This window comes from Dendrobates tinctorius, unplaced genomic scaffold, assembly GCF_039654945.1.
Source record: "Dendrobates tinctorius isolate UK_male_01 unplaced genomic scaffold, ASM3965494v1 ptg000214l, whole genome shotgun sequence".
In the NCBI taxonomy this organism is placed as follows: domain Eukaryota; kingdom Metazoa; phylum Chordata; class Amphibia; order Anura; family Dendrobatidae; genus Dendrobates; species Dendrobates tinctorius.
In genome coordinates this window covers 1,204,905-1,224,078 of record NW_027361881.1, presented here as the reverse complement: position 1 = coordinate 1,224,078, position 19,174 = coordinate 1,204,905, and the positions used below count along the sequence as shown (strand labels likewise).

General features: G+C 42.1%; 1 protein-coding gene across 3 annotated transcripts in view; it reads right to left on the bottom strand.

Moving 5' to 3' along the window:
- The window catches only part of MTHFSD (methenyltetrahydrofolate synthetase domain containing), a 176,889-nt gene that overhangs the window by 64,798 nt on the left and 92,917 nt on the right, over positions 1 to 19,174 (bottom strand). For all 3 annotated transcript variants that reach the window (XM_073554881.1, XM_073554880.1, XM_073554882.1), the window contains exon 3: positions 8,913 to 9,002. In XM_073554881.1, the coding sequence (XP_073410982.1) occupies positions 8,913 to 9,002 (90 nt within the window). The remainder of the gene's footprint in view (positions 1 to 8,912; positions 9,003 to 19,174) is intronic.

Sequence of the window (19,174 nt, the reverse complement as noted above, 5' to 3'; positions counted from 1 at the left end):
TAATTTTACATTTCTTTACACATAAGTTGCTGTTCTATTTAAACAAGGGAAGAACAATGCGGCAGACACTGTCACTGATTATTATTATTCTGTGCTGCTTTACTTCTCATTATTTGAGTTATTATTTATTCTCTATAATAAGACAGTAATGGCAGCAGTAAAGGAATAATAATAATAACAAAGCTGAAATCACATGATTAATACGAGCACCAATATTATTCTTTGCTTTACTGATAATTAAGTGGTTTAATCCCAATTATCGCATTCTTTATTTTGCTTTTATTGGTGTTATTGCTTATTAACCATTTGCTGCCGGTTGTCAGTGGTTCCTCCCCATCGCTGCTTGTCTGCCTGAGCCTACTCCTGCTATCACCCTCATCATCCTCCGCACAGACAGGGTGACCTGATAGAGAGGGGATCCGCCACCTCTCCATGGTGGAGCAGTAACCTGCAGTTCTGTGATGAGGAGGGTCCTGGATGGAGCACTGTTAACCCTTCCAGCTCGCAGGACATGTGTCCATGATGGAGGGGTCACAGTGCCATCAGCTGTCAGGATTGGACCATCACTCCCATCATCACCCCTGCTATTAATAGAAATCATCCTCCATTAACCCTTCCCTGTTTCTTTTCGCTATTCACCTCTTTAATCATCTCCTCCTTGTATATAATTCTCCTTTTTTTCTCCAGCCCTGTTGAGCCCAGAAGAACTACAAGTCCACCTTATTATTAACCTTTTAATGACTGCAAAAAGTCCAATGATTTATATTGACTGCCAGCCCTGCTCTACAGGACTACAACTCCCAGGAACAGAATTTCCAGATCTGCTGGGACTAGTAGTCCTCCTGCAGGTTCTAGACCTCTGTGCTACTTTTCAGAAAATGATAGAAACTAATAGTAAACAGGTGATGTGGATAAGGGGTCTCTGGTGTCACCACCCAGATGCCAGGGGATGTACAATTATTAGTATCAGCATCATTATTATATTACTATTAATTATTACTACTACTATCATTTTCATTATATTACTATTAATTATTATTACTATCATTATTATCATTATATTACTATTTATTATTACTATTATTATTACTTCCATAATTATCATCATTCATTATCATCATCATTATTATATTACTATTAATTATTATTATTACTACTACTATCATTATTATTATATTACTATTAATTATTACTACTACTACTATCATTATTATTATATTACTATTATCATTATATTACTATTTATTATTATTATTACTACCATCATTATCATTAATTATTATTATCATTATTATATTACTATTTATTACTATTATTACTAATAATTATCATTATTATCATTATTATATTACTATTATTATTATTACTACTACTATCATTATTATTATATTACTATTATCATTATATTACTTATTATTACTATTATTATTATTACTACCATCATTATCATTAATTATTATCATCAATTATATTACTATTTATTACTATTATCATTATTATCATTATTATATTACTGTTATTATTATATTACTATTTATTATTACTACCATAATTATCATCATTAATTATTATTATCATTATTATCATTATTACATTACTATTTATTACTATTATTATTACTAATAATTATCATTATTATCATTATTATAATAATCATTATAACTTATATTATCATTATTATTATTACCATCGTTATAATTGAGATCATCCTCACCATGGATAGTGGGCAGCAGCTGCAGGTGGCGGCTGCTCCTTCGCTCTGCTGTCATTCCCAGCTGTGGCCAGCAGGCGGCTCACGGCCCTATGATCAGGCTTCTCCTCCTCTCCTGGGCTCTGTCCTGCCATCATCACTACTCTTCTTCATCCTTTGTGACCCACAATTACATTACCATGAAAAGACTTCTTCTGCCATGACAATACTCATCTTACAGAACATGTCAGGCCACGTTCAGTGTTTGTAGCTGGGAGGGTGATAATCCAGCAGTGGTGACGGGTCTCTATCAGACAGTCCCTCTGATTGTCCCACTCCTGGATACAAATACTGATGTAAAATACTGAACGTGGGAAAATTACACATTGTTCTCAATTATTGAAAAAGTGATAATTCAGGATACAATACAACATCATACAATGGTCAAGGTCTGGTCACTATGGCGTCTTTCGTAATACACCCCCGGCCAGCAACAATCACAAGGGGGTATCCTCTATATCTAGAGAAAAGCTCATCATCATCTCAGGCTGCGATTCTCTACTGTGCAAGCAGTGAGATTATAGAGTCTTTACAGGACCAGCAAAGAGACTATGGATTCTTTATTGTATGAGCAGTGAGAGTATGGGTTATTTGCTTTATGAGCAGTGATACGCTACTATGTGAGCACATGGACTATTAGATTCTTTACTATGCAAGCAGTGAGACTATAGATTCTCTACTGTGCGAGCAGTGAGACTATAGATTCTCTACTGTGTGAGCAGTGATACTATAGATTCTCTACTGTGCAGGCAGTGATACTATAGATTGTCTACTGTGCAGGCAGTGATACTATAGATTCTCTACTGTGCGAGCAGTGATACTATAGATTCTCTACTGTGTGAGCAGTGATACTATAGATTCTCTACTGTGCGAGCAGTGATACTATAGATTCTCTACTGTGCAAGCAGTGATACTATAGATTCTCTACTGTGCAAGCAGTGAGACTATAGATTCTCTACTGTGCAGGCAGTGATACTATAGATTCTCTACTGTGCAGGCAGTGATACTATAGATTCTCTACTGTGCAAGCAGTGATACTATAGATTCTCTACTGTGCGAGCAGTGATACTATAGATTCTCTACTGTGCGAGCAGTGACACTATAGATTCTCTACTGTGCGAGCAGTGACACTATAGATTCTCTACTGTGCAAGCAGTGATAGTATAGATTAGTCTCACTGCTCGCACCGTAGACAATCTATACTCTCACTGCTCGCACCGTAGACATAGATTCTCTACTGTGCAAGCAGTGATACTATAGATTCTTTACTGTACAAGCAGTGATACTATAGATTCTCTACTGTGCAAGCAGTGATACTATAGATTCTCTACTGTGCAGGCAGTGATACTATAGATTGTCTACTGTGCGAGCAGTGATACTATAGATTCTCTACTGTGCGAGCAGTGATACTATAGATTCTCTACTGTGCGAGCAGTGACACTATAGATTCTCTACTGTGCGAGCAGTGACACTATAGATTCTCTACTGTGCGAGCAGTGACACTATAGATTCTCTACTGTGCAAGCAGTGATAGTATAGATTAGTCTCACTGCTCGCACCGTAGACAATCTATACTCTCACTGCTCGCACCGTAGACATAGATTCTCTACTGTGCAAGCAGTGATACTATAGATTCTCTACTGTGTTAGCAGTGATACTATAGATTCTCTACTGTGCGAGCAGTGATACTATAGATTCTCTACTGTGCAAGCAGTGATACTATAGATTCTCTACTGTGCAAGCAGTGATACTATAGATTCTCTACTGTGCAAGCAGTGATACTATAGATTCTCTACTGTGCAAGCAGTGATACTATAGATTCTCTACTGTGTGAGCAGTGATACTATAGATTGTCTACGGTGCGAGCAGTGATACTATAGATTCTTTACTGTGCAAGCAGTGATACTATAGATTGTCTACTGTGCAAGCAGTGATACTATAGATTCTCTACTGTGCGAGCAGTGATACTATAGATTCTCTACTGTGCGAGCTTTGATACTATAGATTCTCTACTGTGCAAGCAGTGATACTATAGATTCTCTACTGTGCGAGCAGTGAGACTATAGATTCTCTACTGTGCGAGCAGTGATACTATAGATTCTCTACTGTGCGAGCAGTGACACTATAGATTCTCTACTGTGCGAGCAGTGATACTATAGATTCTCTACTGTGCCAGCAGTGATACTATAGATTCTCTACTGTGCCAGCAGTGATACTATAGATTCTCTACTGTGCGAGCAGTGATACTATAGATTCTCTACTGTGCGAGCAGTGATACTATAGATTCTCTACTGTGCAAGCAGTGATACTATAGATTGTCTACTGTGCAAGCAGTGATACTATAGATTGTCTACTGTGCAAGCAGTGATACTATAGATTCTCTACTGTGCGAGCAGTGATACTATAGATTCTCTACTGTGCAAGCAGTGATACTATAGATTGTCTACTGTGCAAGCAGTGATACTATAGATTGTCTACTGTGCGAGCAGTGATACTATAGATTGTCTACTGTGCAAGCAGTGAGAGTATTATTATTAGTATGGATTCTTTACTGTATGAGCAGTGAAATTATAGTTTTCTCTGCCATATATTCTAATAGTTGATTCATTAATCAACTATTGGACGCCTTTCTTGAAAAACCCATAACATTATGGGTACTGGATTCGGTGATCCAGGGACGTCGTCTAATTGCCTTATGTGGAGTCCGGAAGAAAATTTTGCCTAAAATTGGGCAATTACCCACATGGGGTTTCCACCTTCCTCTGGTACAACTTGTTAGATAACAGGTGAAACTCCTGGTTTTATGTCACCCTACAACCATAAAAACTATGAAATTATGGAGCGGATCAGAGGCGAGTAAAAATAACAAACCCCTTTTATGAAATTAACTTATTTAAGGATTATAAACAAAAAAAAACTGGGAATTAACATTTTTACTTATTTAAAATAGGAGAATAAATAAAATAAAGGCAGTAATAAAGGTGAAGGGCACACAGGTCACAGGACAGCAGAACACGCAGGTTTACAGTTGTGTCTTTATTTTTTCCCCCTTTTTCTTTTATTATGTATTTTTATGTTTCAATATCAATCATTACAGTGGGGCAAAAAAGTATTTAGTCAGTCAGCAATAGTGCAAGTTCCACCACTTAAAAAGATGAGAGGCGTCTGTAATTTACATCATAGGTAGACCTCAACTATGGGAGACAAACTGAGAAAAAAAAAATCCAGAAAATCACATTGTCTGTTTTTTTTTCATTTTATTTGCATATTATGGTGGAAAATAAGTATTTGGTCAGAAACAAGCAATCAAGATTTCTGGCTCTCACAGACCTGTAACTTCTTCTTTAAGAGTCTCCTCTTTCCTCCACTCATTACCTGTAGTAATGGCACCTGTTTAAACTTGTTATCAGTATAAAAAGACACCTGTGCACACCCTCAAACAGTCTGACTCCAAACTCCACTATGGTGAAGACCAAAGAGCTGTCAAAGGACACCAGAAACAAAATTGTAGCCCTGCACCAGGCTGGGAAGACTGAATCTGCAATAGCCAACCAGCTTGGAGTGAAGAAATCAACTGTGGGAGCAATAATTAGAAAATGGAAGACATACAAGACCACTGATAATCTCCCTCGATCTGGTGCTCCACGCAAAATCCCACCCCGTGGGGTCAGAATGATCACAAGAACGGTGAGCAAAAATCCCAGAACCACGCAGGGGGACCTAGTGAATGAACTGCAGAGAGCTGGGACCAATGTAACAAGGCCTACCATAAGTAACACACTACGCCACCATGGACTCAGATCCTGCAGTGCCAGACGTGTCCCACTGCTTAAGCCTGTACATGTCCGGGCCCGTCTGAAGTTTGCTAGAGAGCATTTGGATGATCCAGAGGAGTTTTGGGAGAATGTCCTATGGTCTGATGAAACCAAACTGGAACTGTTTGGTAGAAACACAACTTGTCGTGTTTGGAGGAAAAAGAATACTGAGTTGCATCCATCAAACACCATACCTACTGTAAAGCATGGTGGTGGAAACATCATGCTTTGGGGCTGTTTCTCTGCAAAGGGGCCAGGACGACTGATCCGGGTACATGAAAGAATGAATGGGGCCATGTATCGTGAGATTTTGAGTGCAAACCTCCTTCCATCAGCAAGGGCATTGAAGATGAAACGTGGCTGGGTCTTTCAACATGACAATGATCCAAAGCACACCGCCAGGGCAACGAAGGAGTGGCTTCGTAAGAAGCATTTCAAGGTCCTGGAGTGGCCTAGCCAGTCTCCAGATCTCAACCCTATAGAAAACCTTTGGAGGGAGTTGAAAGTCCGTGTTGCCAAGCGAAAAGCCAAAAACATCACTGCTCTAGAGGAGATCTGCATGGAGGAATGGGCCAACATACCAACAACAGTGTGTGGCAACCTTGTGAAGACTTACAGAAAACGTTTGACCTCTGTCATTGCCAACAAAGGATATATCACAAAGTATTGAGATGAAATTTTGTTTCTGACCAAATACTTATTTTCCACCATAATATGCAAATAAAATGAAAAAAAAACAGACAATGTGATTTTCTGGATTTTTTTTTCTCAGTTTGTCTCCCATAGTTGAGGTCTACCTATGATGTAAATTACAGACGCCTCTCATCTTTTTAAGTGGTGGAACTTGCACTATTGCTGACTGACTAAATACTTTTTTGCCCCACTGTAATTAATAATATACATTTCCAGCATCTTCCTCCTCCTCATCCAGTCGGTATAGAGTCAGACAGATGATCATTGTCAGGACACAAAGTGCTGAGTACAATGTATCTGCTCCAGACCACAAAGAATCTTATGGGATCTGTGGGATCTGTTCTGCCTCCGGATTCTCTGACCAGACAAAAAACAACAACAACTAATATTTGGACACATGGAAAACGGAGAAAAAGAACAAAATAAAACCAAAACACAATGAAAAGTAATCTTTCCTTTATTGATACAGAAATGTGAGATTTTGTCAAACAGGTTGATAACAATTGGAAACTTCAGAGAGTAAATCACAGCAGGGTCACTAAGAACATAAATGTTACGTGATGTAATAACATATAATAGAACATCTTATACACTTTCGTAACATTCCCATCACCCATCCATTGGTGAAATCACAGGACATTGGGTCCATAAGGCGTCTCCTATGGAATGGCACATGGCTCCTCTATAAGGCGGGGTTCATACATGGCTGCTTTTCCATGCAGCGTTTAATCCACTCGGCCGCATAGGAACTGATAGAGAAATGAATCCTATTGTTTGCAGATATGTGGGAAGAAAGCCTGGCGGCATCGGATGCGACTACCCCGCTCTCCATGTCCATATGATCATTTCTAGGTTGAGTTGGATCTAACTCCGAATTCTGAACCTTTGTTTTCACATTTGTTGCAAAAATGATAAATTATAAAAAAAAAACTAAAGTTTCTGATCTACATGAGACACAAACATTATAGTCACTGTGATGATGATGGCTTCAGCTCCTGCTTGCTGCTTCTGTAGGAGACTTATAGATGACATACATATTTACTTTGCTGAGGACATTTTTACACCTTCAAGGGGCTACCAGCTCCCCCCATGATTCCAACACAAAAGACGACTCCGTCCCCTCCTTGCTGACATCACAGCCTTGATGGGACATGATGGCCGTCCACCAACCATCCACTACTCCACCCATCTGGACCATCCAGGGTTGCTCGACACTCATCAGTAAACATGGCTGGTTTACAATGAATCTTCATGTCTGTCAGGGCCACTGAAGCCATCTCTGCTTGTGAGCTCTGTTTAGGGGCAACTGAATAGTAGGATTATGCACAACAGCAGGCTCTGGCGGATCCTACACCTTGAACTTCGTGGACTCTAGAAGCTCCAGTAGCTTCACATACCTGTCTCCTTCTTTGTAATGAGGTTTTAGCAACCGCTCTCTTAATCAGATGAATTTGTCTGGCAGAAACCTTCCTCATTATGCCTTTATCTGCAGGAACCTTCTTCATTATGCCTTTAGCTGCAGAAACCTCCCTCATTATACCTTTATCTGCAGGAACCTTCTTCATTATGCCTTTAGCTGCAGAAACCTCCCTCATTATACCTTTATCTGCAGGAACCTTCTTCATTATGCCTTTAGCTGCAGAAACCTCCCTCATTATACCTTTATCTGCAGGAACCTCCTTCATTATGCATTTATCTGCACAAACTCCTCTGTGCTGTGCATCAGCCACAAATCTCTTCACAGTACCATGATTGTGCTTAGATTTTAATGAAATATCTAATGCTTTCATACCTTGTCCCAAGCATTGCACTATGTGATCCTTTTCAGCAGCAGAGATACTTTTTCTTTCCCCATATTGTGTGAAACCTGCGGCTGTTTAATAATGTGTCCTTCTTGGGTAGTATTCCTTTAGTTCGCCCACAACAAATTATCACAGGGGTCTGAGAATGAGGTCAGTGATCAGAAGACCCCGAGATATGAACCGTCCAAGAGGTTATGTGACAAATACAAAATTACATCTTCATGGCCCTTACATCCAATGTGCGTAATAACTTGGAACATGTTGAATATAATAACATATGTTCACAAATACTGGAAAGTATCCAAACACATATACACATTCCCATAAGCTACATATCTCCAAAAACTCAAATACACCCATATAATGATATACCCTCATACAGTAGGATACATCACACCATTGGGCTTTATTTCCTCCTTGGTGTAAACTACACTTTTTCAACAGGCAGACAAGTGACCAGAAATAAAACTGAAAGGCTTGTGATAGCAAAGGTCTGCACCCAATAGCAGCAATGGAGGATCTGCAGGACTGTCTATTAACTGCATAGTAAAATGTGGTGTAAAGAAACATTGGACTGAACATGTGCAGAGAAAGTTCCAAGGAGCCAATAAACGTGGATTCCACAGACTGGCACCATACAGAAACTTATAAAAGCAGTGCTAGATGCTGTATGATTATATTATAGACATTGAACCATGATAGAAAAATGTACTGGAGACTAGTACTGGCCATAGTAGTCTACCACAGTGTTGTGTGCCAGAGCAAAGATATTGGGAGCAAAGTATCAACACCCAAAAGAAAATCAGGTTCAGCCCTTATTAAGACATTTATAAACAGAAGCAAACACTGTACCTGAGCCCAGCGATGGCGCCACAGCCCCGACGCGCGTTTCGATGGGCGTGCCTTCATCTGGGGGAGTGGCATCATGGCAACCATATGCCCCTTAAATAAAGAAGAAATGAAAAAAATAAAAAATGAGAAATGAAAAATATATATGAAAAAATAAGAAAAAAATACAAATAATATAAAAGATGATAAAAGTTGGTACAGAATAAAAAATGACATGAATTGACAGTTAAAAAAAAAATTCAATAAGGAGGTCAGAGAGATGTTAATTACACAAGAAAACTAACACTTGGTGGAATAGGACATTTCTCGAGAGATATATATATATATATATATATAAAAAGAGTAATTAAACGTGGTCTTAGGATTCAGGTTTTCCCTTCCCTCCCGGTGGAGGATGAATCCATTATTTCTAGATGGGAAGAGCTCATTATCTATTGTGATTAGATGACAGATACATCTCTGACGAGTTTAGAGAGAACTTGATGAATTCGATACAACGATACAAATATCTGCACATCTGACAGTGTGACGTCTTTCTACTCATGGATGGATAAATGTGCAGAGGAATGGGAGATGCAAATTACAGAAACACACGCTCTAAAACATGGATGACCAGCAGAAGTGAGTGTGCAGGAGGAGGCGCGCTCCTCTCAATTCACAGTCAGGGTCGGCATTGATCTCAGCTTGGTCTATGGGAGAATCCTCAGACACTTCTCAATATTCGCGTTACTCATGAAAACACGGTTTGGGAAACATGGGAAATATATTTTTCATCACAATTCCTATTTATTCCTATATAGTCTCATATAACCATTATATATTATTCACGGGTCCTATACTATTGAGCTACGCGCTACCTCATTAACTTTATTCTGTGATACTCACTTTACCACTCTAGTCATTGGACACATAAATATTTAAGGGGAACAGAGTTGCCATGATGCAACTTCCCCAGATGAAGGCATGCTGGCCGAAACGCGCGTCGGGGATGTGGCTCCATCACTGGGCTCAGGTACAGTGTCTGCTTCTGTTTATTAATGTTGATAAGGGCTGAACTAGGTTCTTTTGGGTGCTTGATCTTGTCTATCACTTCAAAAACATTTCTAGAATTTGACCTTTTCTTACTTTTGACTCACTAGAAACTGTTAAAGTTGCTCTTATTCATTCTCGTCTGGACTATTGTAACTCTCTTCTAATCGGTCTCCCTCTTACCAAACTCTCCCCTCTCTAATCTGTCTTGAATGCTGCAGCCAGGATCATATTCCTCACCAATCGTTACACCGATGCCTCTACCTTGTGTCAGTCATTGCACTGGTTACCCATCCACTCCAGAATTCAATATAAACTTATTACTCTCATCCATGAAGCATTCTGCTAATGATATATTAAATACGCAATTATCCAAACCACCCACTCCAGTCTCCAGGACTTCTCAGGTGCTTCGCCAATTCTTTAGAATGCACTAGCCAGGAAAATTTGATTAATCCCCAATAACAACAGTTTTAAGTGTGGCCTAAAGGCGCATTTCTTCAGACTGGCCTACCACCTCAACACATTTATCTAACTATCCCTGTGCTGCCCATTCAAAATTTTCTTCAGAATCAGGACCCTCTTACCCTCTTATACTCCAGTCACTGATTGGGAACTCTGCAGCTCCTTCAGGGTTACCTTTGGTCTTTGTACTGCCTCTCTGATTAATGCCCTCCTTGCAGGGTTGACAGTTTTGGTGGGCGCCCTCTCTAGGCAGGTTTGTTGTGGTACCATGTTCTATCCATGTGATGATAATGGATTTTATGGTATTCTGGGGGATAATCAGATTGGGAGATTTTTTTTTTTTTTTTAATAACCCAACCCTGACTTGTACTTCTCAACAACTTTGTCCCTGACTTGTTTAGAGATCTCCTTGATCTTCCTGGTGTTGTTTGGACATCTCCTTGGTCTTCATGGTATTGTTTGTACATCTCCTTGGTCTTCATGGTGTTGTTTGGACATCTGCTTGGTCTTCATGGTGTTGTTTGGACATCTCCCTGGTCTTCCTGGTGTTGTTTCGACATCTCCTTAAGCTTCATGGTGTTGTTTGGACATCTCTTTGGTCTTCATGGTGTTGTTTGGACATCTCCTTGGTCTTCATGGTGTTGTTTGGACATCTCCCTGGTCTTCCTGGTGTTGTTTCGACATCTCCTTGAGCTTCATGGTATTGTTTGGACATCTCCTTGGTCTTCATGGTGTTGTTTTGACATCTCCCTGGTCTTCCTGGTGTTGTTTCGACATCTCCTTGAGCTTCATGGTGTTGTTTGGACATCTCCTTGGTCTTCATGGTGTTGTTTGGACATCTCCTTGGTCTTCATGGTGGTGTTTGGACATCTCCTTGGTCTTCATGGTGGTGTTTGGACATCTCCTTGAGCTTCATGGTGTTGTTTGGACATCTCCTTGGTCTTCATGGTGTTGTTTGGAGATTTATTTGGTTGTCATGATGTTGCTTGGAGATCTCCTTTGTCTTCATAGTGTTGTTTAGAGATTTCTTTCCTCTTCATGATGTTTGGAGATCTCCTTGGTCTTCATGGTTTTGTTTGGTTAGTGGTGTCGGTTGTTAATGGTGTTGCAGCCTCTGTGGCCTTTCAGAAAAGATAAAATACATATACTGACAGACATGTGACACTTAGATTGCACACAGGATGACGTCCTGCCTGTCACAAAGCATGTGACTTATTAAGGGACTTGCTTGCACCAGAAACTTTTAAGGGCTTCATAGCAAAAGGGGTGAATACATATGCACATGATAATTTTTAGTTATTTGATCCCATACATTTAATTTATGCCTCTATTTTTTCTCACGTCACTAACTTAGACTATTTAGTGTTGATGCATCACACACAAATCAGAATACAAAAATATTTACACAGGCTGTAATGTAATAAACTAGGTAAAAAGCAAAGGGGGTGAATACTTTCGCAAACCACTGTATTGTGTGACTATTATGTTTTGGACTTCTGCACCTCTGTGTCTTCCTCTATCTCCGGGATTAGGACATTTATTCTATGCTTGCTATCCTGTTCGATGCCTCATACATTCTCCACTACGTGGAGCATTAGTATAATGTGTGGCGGTAGAAGGAGGCGCTTACTGTCTTGCGATATCATTGATCGCCTACAGGGGGCGTCATGTGAAGCTTGTATATAATCAGCTTCTTACAATTTAATCTTCTATGCTTCTGTCAGTGACAATGATGTTTATCTGATACTTGGAGGAGAACAAGATCTGATGCTTCATCTGATATAAGCAGAGGAGCATCTCTGGGCCACTGATTATTATTCAAAGACCCATCATAAAAATTAATTGGATCCTCTTCGCCCATCAGTGTAAGCGGTTTTTCTCTTGTATCAGCCAGTTCTGCTCCTAACCTCCCCTTCCTTCAGCAGTAGCCAGCAGACCCATTTTGACCATCGCTGGGGGGGTGTGTGTCATGTAGTCATAGAATCCCAATACCATTCCTATACAGTCTCCAAATACTCCCCAAACTATCTCCCCATACAGGTTTGATATACTCCCCACAATCTCCACATACTCCCCATATACTCCCCACACAGTCTCCACATACTCCCCATATACTCCCCACACAGTCTCCACATACTCCCCATATACTCCCCACACAGTCTCCACATACTCCCCATATACTCCCCACACAGTCTCCACATACTCCCCATATACTCCCCACACAGTCTCCACATACTCCCCATATACTCCCCACACAGTCTCCACATACTCCCCATATACTCCCCACACAGTCTCCACATACTCCCCATATACTCCCCACACAGTCTCCACATATTCCCCATATACTCCCCACACAGTCTCCACATACTCCCCATATACTCCCCACACAGTCTCCACATACTCCCCATATACTCCCCACACAGTCTCCACATACTCCCCATATACTCCCCACACAGTCTCCACATACTCCCCATATACTCCCCACACAGTCTCCACATACCCCCCTTTTACTCCCCACACAGTCTCCACATACCCCCCTTTTACTCCCCACACAGTCTCCACATAGTCCCCACAGTCTCCACATACTCCCCATATACTCCCCACACAGTCTCCACATACTCCCCATATACTCCCCACACAGTCTCGACATACCCCCCTTTTACACCCCACACAGTCTCCACATACCCCCCTTTTACTACCCACACAGTCTCCACATAGTCCCCACAGTCTCCACATACTCCCCATATACTCCCCACACAGTCTCCACATACTCCCCATATACTCCCCACACAGTCTCCACATACTCCCCATATACTCCCCACACAGTCTCCACATACTCCCCATATACTCCCCACACAGTCTCCACATACTCCCCATATACTCCCCACACAGTCTCCACACACTCCCCATATACTCCCCACACAGTCTCCACACACTCCCCACACAGTCTCCACATACTCCCCATATACTCCCCACACAGTCTCCACATACTCCCCATATACTCCCCACACAGTCTCCACACACTCCCCATATACTCCCCACACAGTTTCCACATACTCCCCATATACTCCCCACACAGTCTCCACATACTCCCCATATACTCCCCACACAGTCTCCACATACCCCCCTTTTACTCCCCACACAGTCTCCACATAGTCCCCACACAGTCTCCACATACTCCCCATATACTCCCCACACAGTCTCCACATACTCCCCATATACTCCCCACACAGTCTCCACATACTCCCCATATACTCCCCACAGTCTCCACATACTCCCCATATATTCCCCATACAGTCTCCATATACTCCCCATACAGTCTCCACATACTCCCCATATACTCCCCACAGTCTCCACATACTCCCCAAATAATCCCCATACAGTCTCCACATACTCCCCAAATAATCCCCATACAGTCCTAACATACTCTTAATTCCCATAGTCTCCACATACTCCCCCATACATCCTCCATTTGGATACAGTGGGTACAGAAAGTATTCAGACCCCTTTAAATTATTCACTGTTTCATTGCAGCCATTTGGTAAATTCAGAAAAGTCCATTTCTCTCATTAGTGTACACTCTGCACCCCATCTTGACTGCCAAAAAACAGAAATGTAGACATTTTTGCAAATTTATTAAAAAAGAAAAACTGAAATCTCCCATGGTCATAAGTATTCAGCCCCTTTTCTCAGTGTTGAGTAGAAGCGCCTTTTGAGCTAGTACAGCCATGAGTCTTCTTGGGAATGATGCCACAAGTTTTCCACCCCTGGATTTGGGGATCCTCTGCCCTTCTTCCTTGCAGATCCTCTCCAGTTCCGTCAGGTTGGAAGGTGAACGTTGGTGGACAGCCATTTTCAGGTCTCACCAGAGATGCTCAATTGGGTTTAGGTCAGGGCTCTGGCTGGGCCAGTCAAGAATGGTCACAGAGTTGTTCTGAAGCCACTCCTTTGTTATTTTAGCTGTGTGCTTAGGGTCATTGTCTTGTTGGAAGATGAACCTTCGGCCAAGTCTGAGATACAGAGCACTCTGGAAGAGGTTTTCATCTAGGATATCTCTGTACTTGGCCGCATTCATGTTTCCTTCAACTGCAACCAGTCGTCCTGTCCCTGCAGCTGAAAAACACCCCCCATAGCATGATGCTGCCTCCACCATGTTTCACTGTTGGGATTGTATTGGGCAGTTGATGCCTGGTTTTCTCCACACATACCGCTTAGAATTATCACCAAAAAGTTATATCTTCATCTCATCAGATCAGAGAATCTTATTTCTCATAGTCTAGGAGTCCTTCATGTGTTTTTGCAAACTTTATGCGGGCTTTCACATGTCTGGCACTGAGGAGAGACTTACGTCAAGCCACTCTGCCATAAAGGCCTGACTGGTGGAGGGCTGCAGTGATAGGTGACTTTGTGGAACTTTCTCCCATCTCCCTACTGCATCTGTGGAGCTCAGCCACAGTGATCTTGGGGTTCTTCTTTACCTCTCTCCCCAAGGCTCTTCTCCCACGATTGCTCAGTTTGGCTGGACGGCCAGGTCTAGGAAGACTTCTGGTGGTCCCAAACTTCTTCCATTTAAGGATTAAGGAGGTCACTGTGCTCTTAGGAACCTTGAGTGCTGCAGAAATTCTTTTGTACCCTTGGCCAGATCTGTGCCTTGCCACAATTCTGTCTCTGAGCTCCTTGGCCAGTTTCTTTGGCCTCATGATTCTCATTTGGTGTGACATGCACTGTGAGATCTTATATAGACAGATGTGCGCCTTTAGAAATCAAAGTCCTATCAGTGTAATTACACACAGCTGGACTCCAATGAAGGAGTAGATCCATCTCAAGGAGGATCACAAGAAAATGGACAGTATGTGACTTAAATATGAGAGTCTGAGCAAAGGGGCTGAATACTTATAGCCATGGGATATTTTAGTTTTTCTTTTTAAATAAAGTTGCAAAAAATTCTACATTTCTGATTTTTTTCAGTCAAGATGGGGTGCAGAGTGCACATTAATGGGAAAAAATGAACTTTTTTTGAATTTACCAAATGGCTGCATAGAAACAGACGGAAAACTTTAAAGGGGTCTGAATACTTTCCATACGCACTGTATTTGTAGCTCTATGAATAATTCAGCACCATTTACTCCTTTTACAGTTGTGCTCAAAAGTTTACATACCTCGGCAGAATTTTTTCTTTCTTGGCCTTTTTTCAGAGAATATGAATAACACCAAACCTTTTCTCCACTTATGGTTAGTGGTTGGGTGAAGCCATTTATTGTCAGACTACTATGTTTTTTCTTTTTAAATTATAACAACAACCCAAAACATCCAAATGACCCTGATCAAAAGTTCACATCCCCTGGTGATTTTGGCCTGATAACATGCACAGAAGTTGACACAAATGGGTGTGAATGGCTACTAAAGGTAACATCCTCACCTGTGACCTGTTTGCTTGTAATCAGAGTGTGCGCATAAAAGCTGAGTGAGTTTCTGGGATCCAGACAGACTCTTGCATCTTTCATCCAGCCACTGAGGTTTCTGGATTGTGAGTCATGGGGAAAGCAAAAGAATTGTCAACGGATCTACCGGAAAAGGTAGTTAAACTGTAAAATAAAAGAAAAGGAATACAAAAAGATATCCAAGGAATTGATAATGCCAGTCAGCAGCGTTCACACTGTGATTAACAAATGAAAAATCAGGGGCTCTGCAAAAACAAAACCACGGTCAGGTAGACCAACAAAAATGTCGTCCACAACTGCCAGGAAAATTGTTCAGGATGAAAAGAAAAACCCACAAATAACATCAGCTGAAATACTGGACTCTCTGAAAACTAGTGGTGTGGCTGTTTCAAGATCTACAATAAGTAGGCACTTGAAGAAAAATGAGCTGCATGGTTGAGTCGCCAGAAGAAAGCTATTACTGTGCAAATTCCACAAACTATCTCATCTACAATATGCAAAACAGCACAGAGACAAGCCTCAAAACTTCTGGAATAAGAATTTTGAGTGATGAGACCAAAATTGAACTTTTTGGCCACAATCATAAACGTTACATTTGGAGAGAGGTCAACAAGGCCTATGATGAAAGGATCACCCTTCCTACTGTAAAGCACGGAGGTGGATCGCTGATGTTTTTTGGGGATGTGTGAGCTAGAAAGGCACAGGAAACTTGGTCAAAGTTGAATGAAAGATGAATGCAGCACGTTATCTGCAAATACTCGAGGCAAATTTGCAATGATCAGCCTGGAAGCTGCGCATGGGACGTACTTGGACGTTCCAACATGACAACGACCAAAAACACAAGGCCAAGTCGACCTGTCATTGGCTACAGCAGAACAAAGTGAAGGTTCTGGAGTGGCCATCTCAGTCTCCTGACCTCAATGTCATTGAGCCACTCTGGGGAGATCTCAAGAGCGCAGTTCATGCTAGACAGCCCAGGAATTTACAGGAAGTGGAGGCTTTTTGCCAAGAAGAGTGGGCAGCTTTACCATCTGAGAAAATAAAGAACCTCATCCACAACTACCACAAAAGACTTCAAGCTGTCATTGATGTGAGAGGGGGCAATACACGGTATTAAGAAATGGGGTATGTGAACTTTTGATCAGGGTCATTTGGATGTTTTGGGTTGTCATTTTGATTTAAAAAGAGAAAACACAGTAGTTTGACAATAAATGGCTTCACTCAACCACTGACCATGACTGGAGGAAAAGGTTTGGTGTTATCAATAATATTCTCTGAAAAAAGGCCAAGAAAGGAAAAATTTTGCCGGGGTATGTAAACTTTTGAGTACAGCTGTACACCCACATACACTCCTAATATGCTCCCTATACGTTTCTAAAATACTCCTCATTTACCCTAATATTACTTTAAACATGACACTGTCACTATTGTCCCCACATACAGTCACCATAAACTGGCTCTATACTCTCCATATACTCCCCATGTACTCCTTATATACTCCCATACACTCCCCATATAACGTCATGCCCCATATACAGTGTATATACCATTCGTACACCACCCCAGTGAGCTGCGGACACATCTGTCAGGGGCCGGGCCGGTACCTTGATTACAATATTAGATGAGTAAGGGCCGTGGGTTTATACAGCGCTCATCACACAGGGATAATGTAAGCACGGCCCAGCTGTGTGCACTTGTAAAGTTGTTATAATCCCCCTCTGTGCTATAAACAGGAAAGTAGTATTATGGAGTCTCAGGCTGCATCCACAAATAACACGACGCTCCTCTGCAGCCGCCGCCAAGTCCCCTCTGCGTAACCCCAATGTAGGGAAAGTGCTAGAGATCGTCCACCCCAAAAATGACACCGCACAACGTGACACCCCATAATATGCACCCTATGTGACACCACAAAGGGGACACCCCGCTATGTGACACCTCAGAATATGACATCCCACAATGTAGTATTCATCTATACGTCTTCCTCACAAAGTGGCAGCAAACATGACACCCTACAAAGTGCCGCTGAGTATGACACCCCATGTCTCCAAACCCCCCCAATGTGAACCCCCCACATAGCACGCTGGACAGGATCCCCAGCACAAACCGCTCAGATTACACCCCACATGACACACGTCACCCACAATACACCCCAGATTACACCCCACATGACACCCACATGACACCCTCAATAAACGTCCTCACAACATAGAGAATCATTAAGTGACACCTCACAAGAGCACGAACCCCACAGCTCGGCTCCTATTAATCACGTCCCATCCGAAGGGTTGGCGAAATATCAGGACTGAACCCTGGCACCAGCACCGGGTCCCTCTATGATGGATCACCACTAATGTCTGCTCAGCCGCTCATTATCTGTAGTTATTATTAATAATAATAATAATAATAATAATAACTAGATGGGCATTTCCTGAAGGAAATACATGGTGCTTGAACGGCGCTGACAGCTATACAGCAGTGTATCAGGTGTCGACTGTAAGGCTATGTGCACACGTAGCGGAACTCTAGCGTAAATTACCGCGAGAATTCCGGATTCCATTCTGCGGGAAAATCGCATATAAATTCCCGTGGAAAAACTAGCGCATGCGTTTTTTGCGAGAAAATCTGAGGAATCCTTAGCTGATGCTACTGCACATACTTAAAATTAAATCTGTGATGAAAAAGTCACTCAGACCCCTTTTTCGGGGTAGTTTTTCATCGCAGTGCAATTTTCATGTGTGCAGTAGCATCAGCTAAGGATTCCTCAGATTTTCCTGCATGCGTTTTTTGCGGGAAAATCTGAGGAATCCTTAGCTGATGCCACTGCACACATGAAAATTGCACTGCGATGCCAAAATACCCCGAAAACCAGGGTCAGAGTGACCTTTTCTTCACAGATCGCCTCTGACAACTTGCCCCAGGCTCTTCCAGCCTCTGACAACCTGCCTCAGGTACTTCCAGTCTCTGAAAACCTGCCCCAGGCTCCAGCAGCCTCTGAAAACCTGCCTGACAACCTGCCCCCAGGCTCCAACAGCCTCTGACAACCTGCCCCAGGCTCCGACAGCCTCTGACAACCTGCCCCCAGCCTCTGACAACCTGCCCCCAGGCTCTGACAGCCTCTGACAACCTGCCCCAGGCTCCGACAGCCTCTGACAACCTGCCCCAGGCTCCGACAGCCTCTGACAACCTGCCCCCCAGCTTCTGACAACCTGTCCCCAGGCTCTTCCAGCCTCTGCCAACCTGCCCCCAACCTCCGACAGCCTCTGACAACCTGTCCCCAGCCTCCGAAAATCTGACAACCTGCCCTAGGCTCTTCCAGCCTCTGACAACCTG